Source organism: Muntiacus reevesi, chromosome 3, assembly GCF_963930625.1.
Source record: "Muntiacus reevesi chromosome 3, mMunRee1.1, whole genome shotgun sequence".
Taxonomy (NCBI): Eukaryota; Metazoa; Chordata; class Mammalia; order Artiodactyla; family Cervidae; genus Muntiacus; species Muntiacus reevesi.
This window is the reverse complement of record NC_089251.1, coordinates 158365737-158383790: the sequence shown is the minus strand read 5'-3', so window position 1 is coordinate 158383790 and position 18054 is coordinate 158365737. Positions and strand designations below refer to the sequence as shown.

The 18054-nt window shown below is 51.8% G+C and overlaps 1 protein-coding gene across 1 annotated transcript in view; it reads right to left on the bottom strand.

Annotated features, from left to right (window-relative positions):
* RPS6KA2 (ribosomal protein S6 kinase A2) overlaps positions 1–16300 on the bottom strand; it is a 331320-nt gene extending 315020 nt beyond the window's left edge. The window contains exons 1-2 of the mRNA XM_065930995.1: positions 16015–16300; positions 11855–11914 (exon numbers count right to left, since the gene is read on the bottom strand). Of these exons, the coding sequence (XP_065787067.1) occupies positions 11855–11914; positions 16015–16077 (123 nt within the window). The 5' untranslated portion in view covers positions 16078–16300. The remainder of the gene's footprint in view (positions 1–11854; positions 11915–16014) is intronic.
* Between the last annotated feature and the right edge of the window lie 1754 nt (positions 16301–18054).

Sequence of the window (18054 nt, the reverse complement as noted above, 5' to 3'; positions counted from 1 at the left end):
ACTCTGGGGACAGTAAAAAGTCAGCGGTTGCCAGGGGTGAGCGGGGAGGGCGGGGTGGGTAGTCAGAGCCACAGGATTCTTAGGGCGGTGAAAACACTCTGTGTGATACAGGGATGAATGCCTGTCATTTTACATTTCACATTACATTCCAAATCCACAGAATGTAAAACACCAAGAGTGAGCCCTAATGCAAACTGAATTTGGGGTAATGATGACACGCCCATGTAGGTTTATCATTGTAACAATGTCCCACTCTGATGGGGGTTGTTGATAGTGGGGAGCTGTGCATGTGGGTGGCGGAGGAGGTATTTAAGGACACTGTACTTTCTGCTCAATTTTGCTGTGATCCTAAAACTGCTTTAAAAAATAAATTTTATTTAAGAGAGGAAAAACCTGGGATTTCAGTTGGCATGGCATTGAATCTCAAAATCACTTTGGAAAATGAACACCTTAATACGGAGTCTTCTTGTCCATGAACTTAGTATATCTCCTCATTATTTTAGGTTTATTTAATCTCTCAACAGTGCTTTACTGTTTTCAGGGCCTTCCCAGGTGTGGGAAGGAAGTCCTCCCACACCTGGAAGTAAAGAACCTGCCTGCCAATGCAGGAGACCTAAAAGATGCAGGCTGCATCCCTGGGCCAGGAAGGTCACCTGGAGGAGGAAACGACAACCCCAGGATTCTTGCCTGGGGAATCCCATGGACAGAAGAGCCTGGCGGGCTACAGTCCACGGGGTTGCAAAGAGTTGGCACGACTGAAGTGACTTATCGTGCACAAACACACCCTGCTTATATTTTGCTAAATTTATCCCTCTGTGTTATAGGGTTGGGATGCATGATATATCATTTTAATTTTGGTGTCCAATTTTTATTGCCAGTGTACTGAAGTTGGAGCCGGGAGGAACTCCTGACCCTCTCACAGAGCTGCTGGCTACAGCTTCCGTGTTCTCCCGCATCCAGGGTCCTGCCAGGGCCGGGGTGTAGGAGGACTTCCTTCCCACTCCCTGGGGCTGAGGCTCCTGCATCAGGACCTGGGTGGGGGGTTGTGCTGGGTGCCCTGAGGGGCTCCCTGAAGCCAGGCCCTGACCCTCACACACCTCCAGTGAAGCCCCTAGGGAGGACGCGAGTGTAGAGTGGGCTCCCAGACATCAGGCGGGCGTGTGAGCCCACGCTCAGCTGTTGGCTTTCACCCACTTTCACAGAGGCTTCGTCTTCCACCTATTTCGGGCCCCCTGTGAAGCGGACCATGCCCCCATCCTCCTCAAAGGGGCTTGTCATTCTTCAGGATAAAGTCCGTCTGGCTGCCTGGCGCTCTGATGGGCTCGAGGAAAGCCAGGACTTTGCAGGTTACCCAGCTTCTCCTCATTGTCAGCCAAGTTCTCCATGCTTTCCTACATCCTAGGCAGGATGAGAAGGTCTGAGCACTTCACTGTCGATTTTTGGCTTGCTTGCCTTTTACCAATAATCTATCCAAGTGATTCTCCCTTCAGAATTAAATAAAGCTTGCATGTAAGAAATGACAGTCGAAAAGCAGAATTTGTCCGACTTCACAATTAGATCAAGAGCTAGGTTTTACTTTTGCTTTCAAGGCTCACAAACCAGCGCTGACTCTTCAAGAGCAGGAACTCTTGGGCAAAGGCTCCAGGTCACAAACCCCAGCTTCCTATGCGGTAAACACGGAAGGCCTGATTCATGGGCTGGGCAGCTCTGTCTTAGAAAGCCTCCTATGAGGTCAGCACTAACCCTCTTTGTTAAAATTAACAGCTAGAAATCAATGCCCTGTCCAACAGAGGTACAATTTAGCCAAATTGATTTTTTCAAGGAAGCAAAATCACATGGAGAGAAGGGTGGGTAGCTTTTAACTTATAAAACAAAATGCTTTTGACCTTCCTAAATCAATGGTTTTGGGGAAGGCAGGATGAAAGCATCAACCTGCCAGTCACAATGGGTGATATGTTTATGTAGGAAAACATTCTTATTCTTGAGAGAGGCCTATTGAAATATTTGATTGAAATGCATGGTTTATATACTTCACCTAAAAACCTTTAGCAAAAAAGAATAACAAAAAAATTAACCAAAAAAAAAATTAACAGAATTATTACCTAGTCCACATTCAAAATTTCCTAATTGTCCCAAAAATTATGTTTTAGAGTTGGTTTCTTCAAATCAGGACCCAAGCTAGAAGTGTGCATTACATCTGTTGTTATGTCCCTTTTGTAGACCCACAGGCTTCCGTTTCAGATCTGGGGGAGACCAGGCCAGCTGTCCCACAGGGGGTGCCACCACGGTGAGCGGAATAATGGCACCCCAAGATTCCCACGAGGTAAGCCCCAGAGCTGCGAGGTGTGGCCTTCCAGGCAAAGGGGACTCTGAGGATGTGTTTAAGTCGAGGATCCTGAAATGAGGTGAGCACCCTGGCTCATATGAATGGTTCAATACCATCTCAAGGGTCCTTGCAGGAGGTGGTGGGAGGGTCAGGTCAGAGAAAGAGTGATGCCACTGCCGAGGGGCAACAAGCCAAGGAATTCAGGTGTCTCCAGAGGCTAGAAGAGATGGTGGGATGGCATCACTGACTCCACGGACGTGAGTCTGAGCAAACTCTGGGAGACGCTGAAGGCCAGGGAGGCCCGGCGGCCTGTCGTCCTTGGGGTCACAAAGAGTCAGACACAACTGAGCAACTGCATGACAAGCAGAGGCTAGAAAAAGCAGGAAACTGATTCTGGAACTGGAACACGGCCCTGCCAGCACCTGGCAGCACCTAGACTTCTGACCTCCAGAACCGTACAACAGTAAATCCATGCTGCTTTCAGCCGCCAAGCTTGTGGTCTTTTATTACCGCAGCAGTGGGAAGCTAACACAACCATCTGCCCGAGCTGTTTGAGGGCCAAGTCACGGTGATCTTTCACTGGTCCCTTTATTCTTTGTTCCCCTATGACTCAGCAGTTACGTTTAAAGTCACTTTCTGCATCATTTTTATCAATATATCACTGTATATTCTGTACCGTGGTTATCACTTCTCCTCCACAACAAACAAAACCACGGCAAAGTGCTGTCTGCTCCCAAACTGGGCGCCCCCAGCACTGCGAGGTCGGGGTGGCCCAAGTCTTGGGGCTCCGGTGCCCTCGGACACCACGTCTCAGGAGCGTCTGAGTCCCCTGCATGTCAGCGTGTGGCAGGCAGAGCATGGTCGATGGGGGCTCAGCACACTGCCCGGCCAGGGTCTGAGCAGCAGAGGCGGCTCCAGAAACCCAGCCCACGTGCATTTTGCGTCCTTACGTCATGATCGGAACAGAAGGGCTTCCGGCAAAGCCTTGGAGACCTGGACGCGGGAGACCTACAAAACCGAGTGTCCCGAGTGTATCTGTTACGGGCTGAAACTTGTCCCCAGAGATCTGCCGAAGCCCAAACCCCAGTGGCTCAGGACATGCCCTCATGTGGAAACAGGGACCCTGAGGACGTCATTTGCTGGGACCAGAGTCATCAGGGTGGGCCCAGATCTGAAAGGACTGGTGTCCTCAAGAGAAGATGGCCAGGTGAGACGCCCACGGGGAGAGGCCCCGTGAAGACAGAGGCAGAGACCTGAGATGTGTCCACGAGTCCCGGAACCCCAAGGGCCTGGGCAGTGCGCAGGGGCTGGGGAATTCGCCCTCCCCGCCTCAGGAGGACCCAGCCCACTGATACCCTGGCCTGAGTTCCAGCCCCAAGAACTGCAGGAAACTAAACATCAGTTGTGTAAACCGCAGCATCCGTGGGACGTCCCCTGTGGCCCAGGAGAGGAGTCCCCGATAGCGCAGGCAGAGGAGGCCCCGAAGGAACTCGGGGACACCCGCGGGCCCTGCGCCCAGACACCACCACCTCTCACGGGGGCCCCTGCCGCCTCCTAACCCGGCTCCCTGACCTCACACTTTCCCCCAAACTCCCTGCTTCCTGACCCAACAGCCAGAGAGACTGTGCTTGAAAACCCTCAATGCCAATGCGCCACTTTCCTGCGCAGGAGACACCAGTGCCGTCCGAGAAACTGGAACACAGTCCGCAGACCTGCGGGCCCCGCGTCCCCTCCGCGCACCGCCAGCTCCCTCAGCCCCCGTCCTCCGGCGGCCCCAGGCCCTCTCGGCCTTGAACCATCTGCCTTCGGGAGCAAGGCCCTCCCCAAGCCCTGCTCCCACCCTGGCGCTCTGTCCGTCTGCCTAGGCTCTGCACAGCCCTCGCCCCCACGCGGACCGGTCTCTTGTCTGCTTGCAGGAACACTAGAGCGTAAGGTGCAGAGACTCGCGTATGCCTCGCTCATGTGAGGCCCTGAATCACTGGAGCCGGGCCCAGCGCCAGGCACAGAGCCACCGCTCAGCAGACGCTCGCTGAGATAACCGAGATGGGGGCGGGGGCCAGGGAGGGGGCTGGGAGTTGGCTGGAGGAGTACCCGGGGGGCTGTGATGCCAGGGGCGGCCTGCCCCATCCGCCTGGGTACGCCTGAGCCCTCCCATCTTCCCAGGAGGACGCTAGGAAGCACCCTCTTGTATTTATCCCGTTGTTGTACAAACAGGCATCTGTGTGTCTGCATCTCCAAATCGAGACCCAAAATCCTTTCATCTTCTCCGCTTACGTTACGCGCCGGCGCTTCGATCATTCTACCTGAGACGAAGGTGAGGCCTGACTCAGGGACCGAGGGCCTGGGCCCCTGGGGAGCCCTCCCACTCACCCCACCCCCAGGAGCGGGGAGGAGGACCGTGGGGGAGGAGTCTCCTGCAGGGAGCCAAGCGCTCACTCGACATTCACTTGGCACCGTGGGCTGTTTTGGTCCCACATTTCAGAAAAAAACGGGCTTAATGATTCCCTGGAGGTTTTTATGACTCACGGCGAATTGCAGTCTGTATCTCCACACCCAGTTCCCAGCTGCATCTGTGTTACAAGAGTAAGCGTTTTGGGGGATTTGTTTGACTTTATTTCTTCAAAATATCCAAAGGATAAGAAGCTACATGATTTTCTCTCTGACACTTTGAACCTTAACCCACACATGTACAGCATTGTCAGGGAGGAAAATTCACTCTCTCTATATATATCCTCTCTTACCATAATTATTTAAATGACCCATTTGATATCAATAAAGTACAAGAAACTTTTGTGATTCATTAAGTCAGTAATGCATCCCACCCACGACAGAGATATCAGCCAAAAAAGCAGAAATAGGGTGTGTATCTTTCAACAGCACCTCTGGCTCAAGTACCCCATGTTTTTCACGCACACAAAAAAAGAACAAGTTTTGTATTTTCCTAGTTTGAAGAGATTTGGAAGTTCTAATATTTTGGCCACGTAATGCGAAAAGCAGACTCATTGGATAGATTGAGGGCAGGAGGAGAAGGGGACGACAGAGGATGAGATGGTTGGATGGCATCACTGACTCAATGGACATGACTTTGAGCAACCTCTGGGAGATGGTGATGGACAGGGAAGCCTGGCGTGCTGCAGTCCATGGGGTTGCAGAGACTCAGACACGACTGAGCAAATGAACAACAGCCACAAGTTGAAGGCAGAAGAAGGAAAAATTTTAAAAAGAGAAAAAGAGAGAAGCCCAGTGACACAGCAGGGTGGGTGGGTTCCACATTGCCCCTGGGGACAGACGGGGTCATGGTGACGCAGTTTCTGACCCCAGTGTGGTCACAGAAAGGAGATGCGGGCAGGGTCCCCAGCGCACCTGTGACCTTGCTTTAAACCCAGAGGAGAGAATGGAGCACAGCCTTTGACCCCGGGCCCTGATTCCATCCGCCCAAAACCCACCACCCAACCTCAGAGACTTAGGAAGAGAAAGTAAGTCAGCAGAAAAAGCTTCGGTTTGAAATTCTCTTTTTCGTTGGTTCTCTGCTATAATTAGCAAATTACATCATCTCTGATGCCTCAATTTCACCACCTGAAAAACCGGGAAAGTAATAGACTTACCGCCCACTTCTTGGGCTTAGGAAGATGGAAGATGACATCAGTCAGATACACCAAAAGCAAGGTTCTTATTTCAGCACATATTGGGTTTCCTCTGCAGGCAGAGGTGCACCATCATTCCTCAGGGGGTCAGACGCAGGAGACCCTAAAGGACCCCCTAACGTGACCCCAGAGCTTCCTCCAGCCCCACTGCTGTGCGTTCAACTACGTGGAGAGGGCAGCTCTGACTTCCCTGGTGGCTCAGATGGTAAAGTGTCTTCCTGCAATGCAGGAGACCCAGGTTCGATCCTTGGGTCGGAAAGATGCCCTGGAGGAGGAAATGGCAGCCCACTCCAGTATTCTTGCCTGGAGAATCCCATGGACAGAGGAGCCTGGCAGGCTGCAGTCCACAGGGTCCCTAAGAGTTGGACACGACTGAGCGCCTTCACTTTTGCTTCATGATTCTCAACACATGACCGGGTGGGCACCTTTTCCCAGGGAGACCACCCCTGAAGTCACTGTGCTGGCAGGAAATGCCCTGCCCCCCAGAGCGGTCAGGAAGCTGCAGGTGGCTGGCTGGTTCGCAGGGCCAGAGCCCGCGCCCTGTGCGGTGTGAGCAGGTCACTCTGCTCACCCAAAGGCGGGACCGCGTAACCTCCCAATGCAGCGCGTGCCCGGGGTTCTGGACGACGTTAGCACGAACTGAGTAATCATTTTATTCTCAGAGAGGCAGCACTCGGAAGCATGGCCTGCTCCTGCTGACTTTGCTACAGAAGCAGAAAGACGAGGATCGCAGAAACCAAAAATAGCTGCAAGCCGTCTTCTGTGTCCGACAGAGATCACGGCAAACACTTCAGAGATGATGTGATAATCGAGAGGACCCATGGCTGCTGACGATGGGAGCTGGACTTCTTGTCTCGTGTTGATCCTTGCAAGTAATTACCACCGACACATCAAATACACTCTACCAATGTTCATCCCCAAACCTCGCCTTTTCCTTCGTGTCTGCCCCAATAGGTGCTGACGTCTGGTGAAGCCAACATTACTGCTACCACCCTGCAGGGCATTTAAACGCCCATGGGAATTGCAGAGGTTTAGCCACGTTAGCTGGAGAAGGCAATGGCATCCCACTCCAGTACTCTTGCCTGGAAAATCCCATGGACGGAGGAGCCTGGTAAGCTGCAGTCCATGGGGTCGCTACCAATCGGACACGACTGAGCGACTTCACTTTCACTTGTCACTTTCACATATTGGAGAAGGAACCCAATATGTGAAACAACCCACTCCAGTGTTCTTGTCTTGAGAATCCCAGGGACGGGGGAACCTGGTGGGCTGCCGTCTATGGGGTCGCACAGGGTCGGACACCACTGAAGCGACTTAGCGGCAGTAGCAGTCACTTTAGCCTTTCTTCCAAATGCATTATGTTTACACTGCTCTTTTCTAGAATTCCTGCAAGTATTAGAGTTCCTGCCTTTTTCTGGACAGAAAACAAGACAGAACACAAATGTGAACGGTGACATAGCCGACGTGCCTTCGCCAACTCCAGCTTCGGAGACAGGTGGGTTCTGTAAAGACAGATTGATGGCAGGTAACAAGCAGGCTGGGAAGATTGATTCATCCATCTCTTTTCAAACTCCCAACTATCTTTTCAAGCTGTAATTGCACTGCTTGTAATTGCTTTATCAGTTCTGAGCTTTCATTATTCTTCTTGTCTAACTTCTATTCAATCCAGTTTGGATTGTTTTTTCTGTCTCTTTTTTTAAGGAGCAGTGAAACTGTCTAGATTCCCAGGGCAGGACAAGAGGTACGAGGCCATCCGTTGACATCTGTGGGGGGACATGGGTGCATGTGGCTCAACCCTGACCTGGGCAAGAGTCAGCTGCTACCGTGTGACTCCCAACGGCTCTGAAAATACTCTTGGATTGTTCTCTCCTTCAAGATTGAAGGACTCCCCAAAATTTCACCCCTGCCCTGCTTCTCACCCCTCTCCCCTGGCTGAAAACTGGGGATGTCCAAGCTACAGCTGCTGGGAAGTCAGGAGGCTGGCCACTGAAGGAGTTCACGTTGACAAATGCTCAGGATTAGAAGAACGCCTGCCTGGAGGAATGGCCCGTTGGTCCCCTGACTCCTGGGGAGACGCCAGGCGCCAGGTCCCTGGTGCCCCACCTTCCAGCATCCTCACTCAGCTGAGAGCTGTCATCCCCCGCCGACCCCCCAGGGCAGGACTCTGTGCTCCCCGCAGAGTGCTCTCCTGCCAGCTGAGGCTGATAGCAGGACTGCCGCCCTCCCAACTCTGTTCTGTCTCAGAGACGCCAGATCATCTCTGCCGTGAAAATCGAGTGCAGAATTTCAGCGGGAGAGGTGAATACCCCAAGAGTCACAAGGAAATAAGGGGAAACCATGATAATGCTGGGGGTGGCTTCTCTGGACCTGCATTCTAAGATCAACCAGACAAGAAAAAGCCCTTTATTAATAAACAGAACCCTGAAATCAAAGCACTTTAAAAAATATATACACGTTCTAGTGTTTTCCACAGGCCATTCTGTGAAATCAGAAACTCGCCTAAACTCCCCCCCTCACCATGTGTTGCAGCACCTGGACACAGAAGGTCAGGGATGGAGCAGGGATACAGGGGATGGAGCAGGGATACAGGGGATGGAGCAGGGATCCAGGAGCTGCCGCTGACCTCGCCTCAGAGGCTCGTCCTGGATACACCCGGAGGGACCCCCGCTCCCCAGACTTGCTGCCCCGTCCCCACGTCCCTCCCCCCAGATGGCTGACGGGGCCTGCGTGCGGGTCAGGGGGCTACGGTCACCCCCGGTCTCACCCTCCAGAGGCCCCCGCTCCGTCCCGCAGTGCCCAGCCCAGCGAGGCAGGTGCTCCGGCCTTAAGCCCTCACTCTCTCCAGTGTCCTCATTGCCCAGCATTTCCACTGGTCCTGCTACACACAACAGGCCAAAAGGAGCAGGGAAACAGGACCAAAAACCCCGCAGAGCAGGGGCCTCAGTTCAGTTCAGTCGCTCAGCCGTGTCCACGTCTTTGAAACCCCGTGGACTGCAGCACGCCAGGCCTCCCTGCCCATCACCAACTCCCGGAGTTTACTTCACTGGGGCCTCAGACATGTTCTTTCTGTCAAGCCTCTTCCAGGAACCCCTCAAACAGCAGCTGACAGGGTATTTCCTAATGGGATCTGCTGAGGCCTTTTGGTCTCGTTTTTGTTTTGTTTTTTTCTCCAGAATACAAAGGGTGACGGCCTCTGATGTGTCACGTGGGACCACACCCAGAGTCACTTTCCTTTGAGTTCACACATGAGCCCCCCACAGGACAGGGACTCTGAGACAGGAAGCCTTCCCTCGGCAGAGGTGAGGAGAAGGTAGGCTGCAGATGCTCCCAGCTTCTGATGCCGACTTCCCGTCTTGTTTTCAATCTTTCATCTCGACCTTCACCAGAGCCCTTTTCTCAGAGGTTTGATGGAACCATGAGGTACAGCTGGACGAGAGTCACCTCTGAAGACACCTATGCGTTTGTGGTTGTTGTTCTGTTGCTCAGTCGTGTCTGACTCTTTGCAACCCCATGGCTGCAGCACGCCAGGCCTCCCTGTCCTTCACATCTCCTGGAGCTTGCTCAAACTCAAGTCCATCGAGTCAGTGATGCCATCCAACCATCTCATCCTCTGTCATCCCCGTCTCCTTTTGCCTTTCAATCTTTCCCAGCAACAGGGTCTTTTCCAAGGGGTCAGCTCTTCAAATCAGGTGGCCAAAGTTTTGGAGATTCCAGTTTAAGCATCCGTCCTTCCAATGAATATTCAGGACTGATCTCCTTTAGGATGACTGGGGTCTCCCTGCAGTCCAAGGGACTCTCAAGAGTCTTCTCCAGCACCACAGTTTGAAAACATCAGTTCTTTGGCGTTCAGCCTTTATGGTCCAGCTCTCACATCCATACATGACTACTGGAAAAACCATAGCTTTGACTAGACAGACCTTTGCATAAGATGTCCCAAATTTTTGCATAAAATGTCCTACACTTTACACACACACACACACACGTGAAGAACGTCCCACATGTAAAAACTGCATTACTGAAAGGAGCAACAAGGTTGGGACCATCACAGACAGTCCTGCCCCACAGGCCACCAGTAAATATTCTTGATTGACGGAATGAACAAACTGTTGTGGAGGTGGATATTTTTTCCACAATAAGACTTTTTGTCATCACACACGTTCAGAGTGGCAAGGAGTGTGAAGCCCTCACGCCCAGCTCAGTTGGCATCTGATTTCATTTATCTGAGCCAAGGATCTTTTGCTCTGAAGGCTAAGGAGGACGTACGTGGGAAACCTGGCTCCATAAAAGGTCAGACAACCGCTCAAGACCCCTGGGGGACACTTCCTGCTGCTGGCTTGAAGCCTGGGGTTCTCAGCATCATCTCTCAGAGGCAGCCACTGACAGACTGGACCACAGTGTCTTTCAGTTGCCCCACAAACCTTACAAATGCATCCACACATCAGCCTTGTGTCCTGTAGACCCTCCTAGCCACTCTTCACTTACTAAAAGTCAAAGGCAGGCTGGCTTTCTGTCATTCGGACAAGGGGACACCAGGAAACGGTAGCCATTCCTCTATCTCATGCTCTGTTATCAGAAATGACTTCAAGAGGCCAGGCGACCTTCCTGCATTCCTGCAACAACTTAGCACCTACGTTGCTGAGAATAAGACAGCTTGAGACCAGGAGACCTCAGGCGGTAACTAGTTACTGACGGAGCCGGCTCTGTGAGTTTCCAAGCACTTCGCGGGCGTCCTGGAGCACAGCCAGTCTGGCTGCCACCGCTAGCACCCCGGAGCCTGTCTCCTGAAGCTGACGGCTGAGGGGCCTCAGCAGTCTCCCTGCCGGAAATACGCCAAAGATTCCCTGGACTTCAGGGTCCAGGACCCCTAGGTGCCCAATCGCTCCGCCCCCAGCCCCGCCCCAGTGCCCCATCACTCCGCCCCCAGCCCCACCCAGCGTCCCATCCTTCCTCCCCGGCCCTGCCCAGCACCCCATCGGTCCTCCCCACCCCCAGCACCCCATTGCTCCTCCCTTGGCCCCTCCCAGTGCCCCATCGCTCCGCCCTCAGCCCCGCCCAGCACCATATGCCCCGCCCTTAGCCCCGCCCAACACCACATTACTCCTCCCCCGGCCCCGCCCAGCACCCCATCGCTCCTCCTCGCCCAGCACCCTATCACTCCTCCCCCGGCCCCGCCCAGCACCACATCGCTCCGCCCCCAGTCCCACCCAGCACCCATCGCCCCGCCCCCAGCCCCGCCCAGCACCCATTGCCCCGCCCCCAGCCCCGCCCCAGCACACTATGCTCCGCCCTCAGTCCCGCCCAACACCCCATCACTCCGCCTCCCCAACCCCGCCCAGCGTCCCATCCCTCCTCCCTGGCCCCGCCCAGCACCCCATTGCTCCGCCCCGCCCAACACCCCATCACTCTGCCCCGCCCAGCACCCCATCGCTCTGCCCCTGGACACACTCGGAGCTCGGCCCTGACATCCCCCACCTGCTTCCGCCCGGCCGCAGAGGGATCCACCTCCTCCTGTGGCTCCAACAACACATCCCAAACATTCAAAGAGGCTATGTGACCGGACCTCCAGCAGGTGAGAGTGATCCGTCACTTCTCAATTTTCCGTGCGTTTCTTAATTGATAACGGCTTGTCATTTTCCCTTTAAAAAGTCCACACGGGAAGACTCTGAATCTCGCCTTGGGTGGTAATTTCTCTTCCTGTGTTCTAAGTACCCCCTTTGCGGGGAAATTACTGACTATAATATGTACACAACCCATACGGATACGTGTGTGTGTACACATGTATGTATATACACACACATTTCACTAAAATAACCACTAATTTCAATCTTTCATTTCCTCACTCCACCCCACCCTCCTCCCCAAATAATAAAACAGGTATAGTTACTTCTTCCACAGTGTCTTCGGTGGTGGGCTCTGAGTCTAGGTTCAGATCCTCCTCGGTGGTCTGACAACAAAAGAGACACATGAAGCGCAGTTAGCGTTGCCAATGTTCTTGTAAATAGCATCATGCAGACGATCAATGCAAAGGACTAACGAGACACTCAGTACTGGACAGCAGGACACAGAGGTGGCATCAAGGCCCCTCTCCACCTGAATTTAATTAAAACTCTAGGACGCTTCATGCCAGAGACAGACCCTTTATATAACAGGAGGCAAATAAGGCAGTGAGTGTTTATATCCACAGTGACAAATTACCAGATCAGCCAACTGTGCATGTCTGACACCACGACTGAAAGGAGAAGCAGGTGGTTTACATAACTCCCTGACCAGCAGGGAGAGGTGGGGTGTGCATTTACGGCCCCAGAAGTCTCGGGCTGTGAGGACAGAAACAGGTTACAGGGAGGCTTTGTAGCCAGCCTGTTAGAGTGGAACAAAACCACAGTCTTGAGCCAAAGCTCAGGGAATTAAACCAGAGAGAGTCAAGTCCCGAATCATAAAATCATAAAGTGTGTTTCTGCAGGGTGAGCCTTGAACAGAAAGGTCTGTGTCTGAGCTTTGCTTCCCACTTAATGACTTCAGGCAAATTGCTTAACCCAAACCTCAATTTCCCCACATAGAAAATCAGGGACATAAGGATATCTACCACTTGGAGACACAGAATTCAGGGAAATAAAACCTCCCAGCACTCCGCCCCGGCTCTGGCATGCAGCGGACACTCAGAGTTGGCTGCTGTCACGACCATTTCTAGTTTCGTTTTCAGCCCAGCAGTCATGAGATAATCGTCACTGTTCAAGCTAGGCTTGGAACTTCAGGAGTCGTGTTTGATCTGCATTGCTTAAAAACAGTGCTTTCTCCTTTCCCTAATGCGTGATGACACCTCGGAAGGAAAAATCTCGTTGAGTCCTCTGAAGGACAAACAAGATGGGTCAGCTGGTCCTCCTGGGCTGGTGCTGCCCTGCCTTCCCCACCACACCTCCCAAGTCCTCACGCCCCGGCCACATCCCCCCACCCCCCAGAGCACGCCCTGGGCACTGTGCCCCTGCAGACAGCAGTGACAGAAAAGTCCTGCTCTGAAGATGTGTATCTAACTTGCTGACACAACGTTCACACAATCAGTTCAGTTCAGCCGCTCAGTCGTGTCCGACTCTGCGACCCCATGAACCGCAGCACGCCAGGCCTCCCTGTCCATCACCAACTGCCAGAATCCACCCAAACTCTTGTCCATTGAGTCGGTGATGCCATCCAGCCATCTCCTCCTCTGTCGTCCCCTTCTCCTCCTGTTCACACAATACTTTGTGCTTATCTTTGGTGCCAGCTTCTTCTGGGGTTTTATGGAGGTCCCAGTTTTTTAATTAGTACATGTTTCCTTGTCAACAAGCCTCATTCATGGATAAAATACGCCTTCCAAATACCTCAAAACAGTTCATAAACCACAAACACTTTCCCTAGACAGTCAACTGAACTTCCCTTGGTCTTTGTGCTGAAGCAGGGTCTATTTTTATAAGGACGTATAGGGATTCTACATAAGGATTTTTATAAAGATTTTTCTAGTCCAGTGACCCTCAAATCCAACTTAGTTCAGTTCCCTCTCACTACAGATGAGAAAAGAGATTAGAAGAGAAGCAACTCATGAAGGCAGGAAAAACCTAGAGTCCACGAGCATTGATCACTACCCCTGGAAAACCAACAACTGGTTCTGTAAAATGTGTGTAAAAGCAAACAACATAAGCACTGGCATCACATAGCAATTTTCTCATAGAAAATCACATCTTTTATACAATGATTTTGTGACACTTAACTTGGAGTTCAGAGGTCAAATGGACTCCATCTAGTATTACCCAATTCCTTGATATGGGAATTATTTTATGGAGTTTAGTATCACACAACATTAAACATGTGCCAAACTGGAAACAAAATCAGCCTCTAGGTTCCAAAATAGAGAGATCTCACATTTTCCTGACACCTTGAAATATCTTAGGGTTAATATTTTCAGTTTAATCTTTCTATAGAAAGAGCTCTCATTTCTGGGTTCCAAATAAACAGAGATTGAACGCTCTATCTTAACTTCCTTAGGGTTTACTATCCCAAAACATTCACCCAGGAAGCCTGAAGAAAATTTCTTTTGCTTTAGGACCTTTTAATTTATCCAGTTTTCATTATTTGTTGTTGCATATACATGAGCCTCAAAGACGTCTACAAAGGTGCCCTCTGTGGGGTGGCGAGGCCATGCAGTCTCTCAGCCAACTGTGCTTCAGATTATTCCAGATTGCAAGCTTTTTCTAAGATCGTGTTATATACATTTCTAATAATGCGAGTATATTTATTGCTGGGATATTTTCAATTTTCAGTTCAGGTCAGTTCAGTCGCTCAGTCATGTCCGACTCTTTGCGACCCCATGAACCTCAGCATGCCAGGTCTCCCTGTCCATCACCAACTCCCGGAGTTAACCCAAACCCATGTCCATCGAGTCAGTGATCCCATCCAACCATCTCATCCTCTGTCGTCCCCTTCTCCTCCTGCCCTCAATCTTTCTTAGAAATGTCTAAAGCATAAGCTGCTCTTCAGAGCTTGGGTCACTGGCCATGACACAGTGTCCAGAGTCCCAGAATATGCGCTCCAAGCCTCCTCCACTCCTCACTCCTTTCTAAGCCCCCCGACCAACCCTCCCCCAACAGAAAGGCTTCCTCCGTGGGGCTCAGATGTTGAGGGGCGCTGGCTGGGCAACCCCCCTCCACCAGCAGAGATCACCATGAGGGGCTCAGAAAGCACCTGGAGATAGGAATGGGCCTTCAGGTCCATCATGAATTCAAGTCATTAGTTCAACTTGTTAAAAACCCAAACCTTTCTCAAAAGAAAAAATAAACTTGATTTGGCAGCCTGCTGGGTGAGAGGTCCTTTCTAAGGTGTTGCTGTCTCTGCCGAGAACAGCCTCGCATGCAGACGGAATAATCAGTAGCCCTGACCCGTGGGGTCATCGCCTCCCACTCAGGTGCTCCATCGAAGAATTGGCCTTCATATCTGTGCCAGGCTCGACAAGCTCCTCTGACCAATATACACACCCCAGGTGTTAATAAGTTAGTGCGGCTTCCAAAAAAGTATTAAATATAAAATATTAACTAATTCTCTTCTGAAACAGAATCTCTCCTTCTGTAAAAAATTTACATGAATGTCTCAATACATAGTGTGTATATATATAGAAATAATATGTCTACAAAACATGTAAACTAGGAAGAATTGATCTTACTGATATGATGCAAGATATATGAGATAAGGCAAAAGTTAAAGGTTGGATTTTGTAAAGGTTTGGTCTGTTACTAAAATTTACACTTATAAATGTGATCTGAGTTGCTATAAACACAGCACAGGTATATTAAATAATTCAATAGGTTTGATAACTTTGGGGAACTTTCTCTTCCAGGAAAAATATACATTGATGGTCTATAATTCAGACTAAGCAACCGAAATTCTATGAAAGGAGAGCTCCGCGTCCCTAGGGTAGCACAAGTTAAGCAGAATCATACCTGCCTCCCACGCGCCAGGCAGCCCTGCGGGTGGGCCGCTGACATGTGCATTTCATTATCTTTTCATCCTCAATCTCTCCTCTTTATTCAAACACACACCCTGCTAAGGTTGCATCATCTCTATGCCTTGTTTTTTAAGGCAGATCTCATCACTTGTTCCGCCTTCTGGTTTCATCCTTCACTGTGGCAGCTGGAGGGCTTGTAATTTAAAGCCACTTGTTGAAGGAAATAAATTGATGCAGCTTAGTTTGAAAGCATGGAGACTCTTCTAAGGCACTCACTCTAAGAGTCATCCTGAAGTTTGGCTGAAGAGCAGCCATTTTTTTCTTCATTCAATTTCATTCATATATTTACACCACACACAACGCCTTGTGTGGGTGTGTGTGCACACACATATGCACAGTTTATATGTGTATATGAACACTGCACACACACCTATACTCACTAAACAGCCCAGACTCTACCACATAATAGGCGCTCAATAAATACGGTTTCTTTATAGTACATAGGCTGCCCACTGGCGCAGAGCGAGGGTTTAAGGATACTGCAGAAAAAGTACCACACTTTCCTTCTCTGGACTCACCTCTATTTCCATGGGCTCCACCTCTATCTTTTTCCATAGCTCCAGCAACTGTGCGATGGGCATGTTTGAAAACTTTCCCTCCGATCAAGTATGGACAGTGAGGAAGCAAATGACCCGAGGCACCAAACGGTGCAGAGATCCAGACAGGATGTCGGAGCGCTGGCAGAGGCGGCGGCGCTGGAGGAAGGCAGCTGGTGAGGACGCAGTCCTGCTGGGACGACCGCGGGCGCCTGTCCGGTCCTCGGGTCCGGGGGGCTGGGGAGGGAGTCGGGGGTCTTCACGGTGGCTGCTCCGCCGGCGTGTCCTAGCCCCCGACGGCCGCCACGCCACCCCCGGACTGCGCCAGGGGCTCGGCCGCTTCGCGCTGGCCGGCGCTGCGAGCCGGAGGAGGAGGAGGCAGGCTGCAGCCTCGGGATGCGCGCTGCGACTTTCCCGGAGTGCGCGCCGTCTCGGCCTCAGATTGGACTCCCTGCCTCGTCCCCTCCCCTGGGCAGCCACTCCCCCTCCCCCCACTATTTTACCTTAATTGGCTCTAAACGACGGGTGAAAGTTGGGTCTGAGGATGCTGCTGCCATAGAAACCGCATGGCAACCGAGGGCTGGGGAGGAGGGGGCCGCGCGGCAGGTTCTGCCCTCTCCCTCCCCTCGCACGCGCGCGTGCACACGCGTGCACAACACCCCTCCCTTCGCCAAGGACTGCGCCGAGCCCCCTACGACCACCTGCGGCCAGCGGGGACGCTAGGGGCGTCCAAGGCCAGAGGCCGGGTGCCCGCGAACTGCTTCTCCTGCACCAGCGCTTCAGAGACTGCATCAGAGAACTGCCGCTGGAGGGGCAACTGGGGCGGTAGTTCCGCCCGGGCATCCCCCACCCCGACCCCCCAGGCATCAGGGAAGCACTCCCTCTCCAGGGAAAATGAAAGGAGTGGGGGCTTTGCGGGCCGGGGCCCACCTCCTGCAGCTTGTCCTGCTCCAGCCAAGGCAGTCCCGGGGCAGGCGGGAGCTGGCAGCCCTGCTGGTCTTGGGAGACGGGATGAGAGCAGCTGGGCGGGTCAACTCCCAGGCGGGGGGCTCAGAACAAGGACCCTGCTGGACTCAGAGCAAGAACTGGGGAGAGGACGGTCACGCACATCAGACGCTTGCTAAGCTGCAGGGAGGATGCTCAGTGCACCAAGAGCAGCGTCTTTTTTAATGTCCCATGTGATGTAGATTTCACCATCCCGTCTGGCAGATGAGAAAACCCTGAGGCTCAGAGACAAGGACCGAGCCCAGAGTCACACGGCCCCCAGTGGCAGAACCGGAAGTGAAGTCCGGCTGACTCGGCTGGGGCCCTGTGATCCCGGTTTCCTGCAGAAGGGAAGCCAGGAGTGCAATTTTCTGGGGAACATTTCCCTCCTTCGGGTCTCTCTTTTTTCCCTTTTGGGTCTTTGTCTTTTTCCTCACACTGTCTCTGTCTTAGAATAAAAGGTCTGTGCATGTGGAAATACATTCATCTCTCCAGATTTCTAAGGCTAATGTGATTTTTGGTTTCCTCCTTTGGGAAATGGTGGTAAAGTCTAATACAATTTAATGTTGCTTCTGGAATAAGTATTCATTTCTATAGCAAATTCCTTTATCTCTGGGAAAAAACGTCTAAGAAATGTCTTACTGCTTCCAAAACTTACCAGTAATATCTTTGTCCTTTTCATCATTATAAAAATCACAAAGAAACCCAATTCTTTAGAAAAACAAAAAAACCAACAATAACCACTCAGTCAGTTGTGTCTGACTCTTTGCAAATCCTGGACTGTAACCCATCAGGCTCCTCCGTCCATGGGATTCTCCAGGCAAGAATACTGGAGTGGGCTGCCGTTCCCTTCTCCAGGGGATCTTCCCAACCCAGGGGTTGAACCCACGTCTGCTCCACTGAAGGCAGAATGTTTACCATTTGAACCACTAGGGAAGCCCCAAATATAACCACAAACTAGCTCAAATTCCAGATACTGCATGTCTCAGAGGGAAAATATAGTCAGAAAAGTTTCCATTCTTAGTGTGAATTTAACAA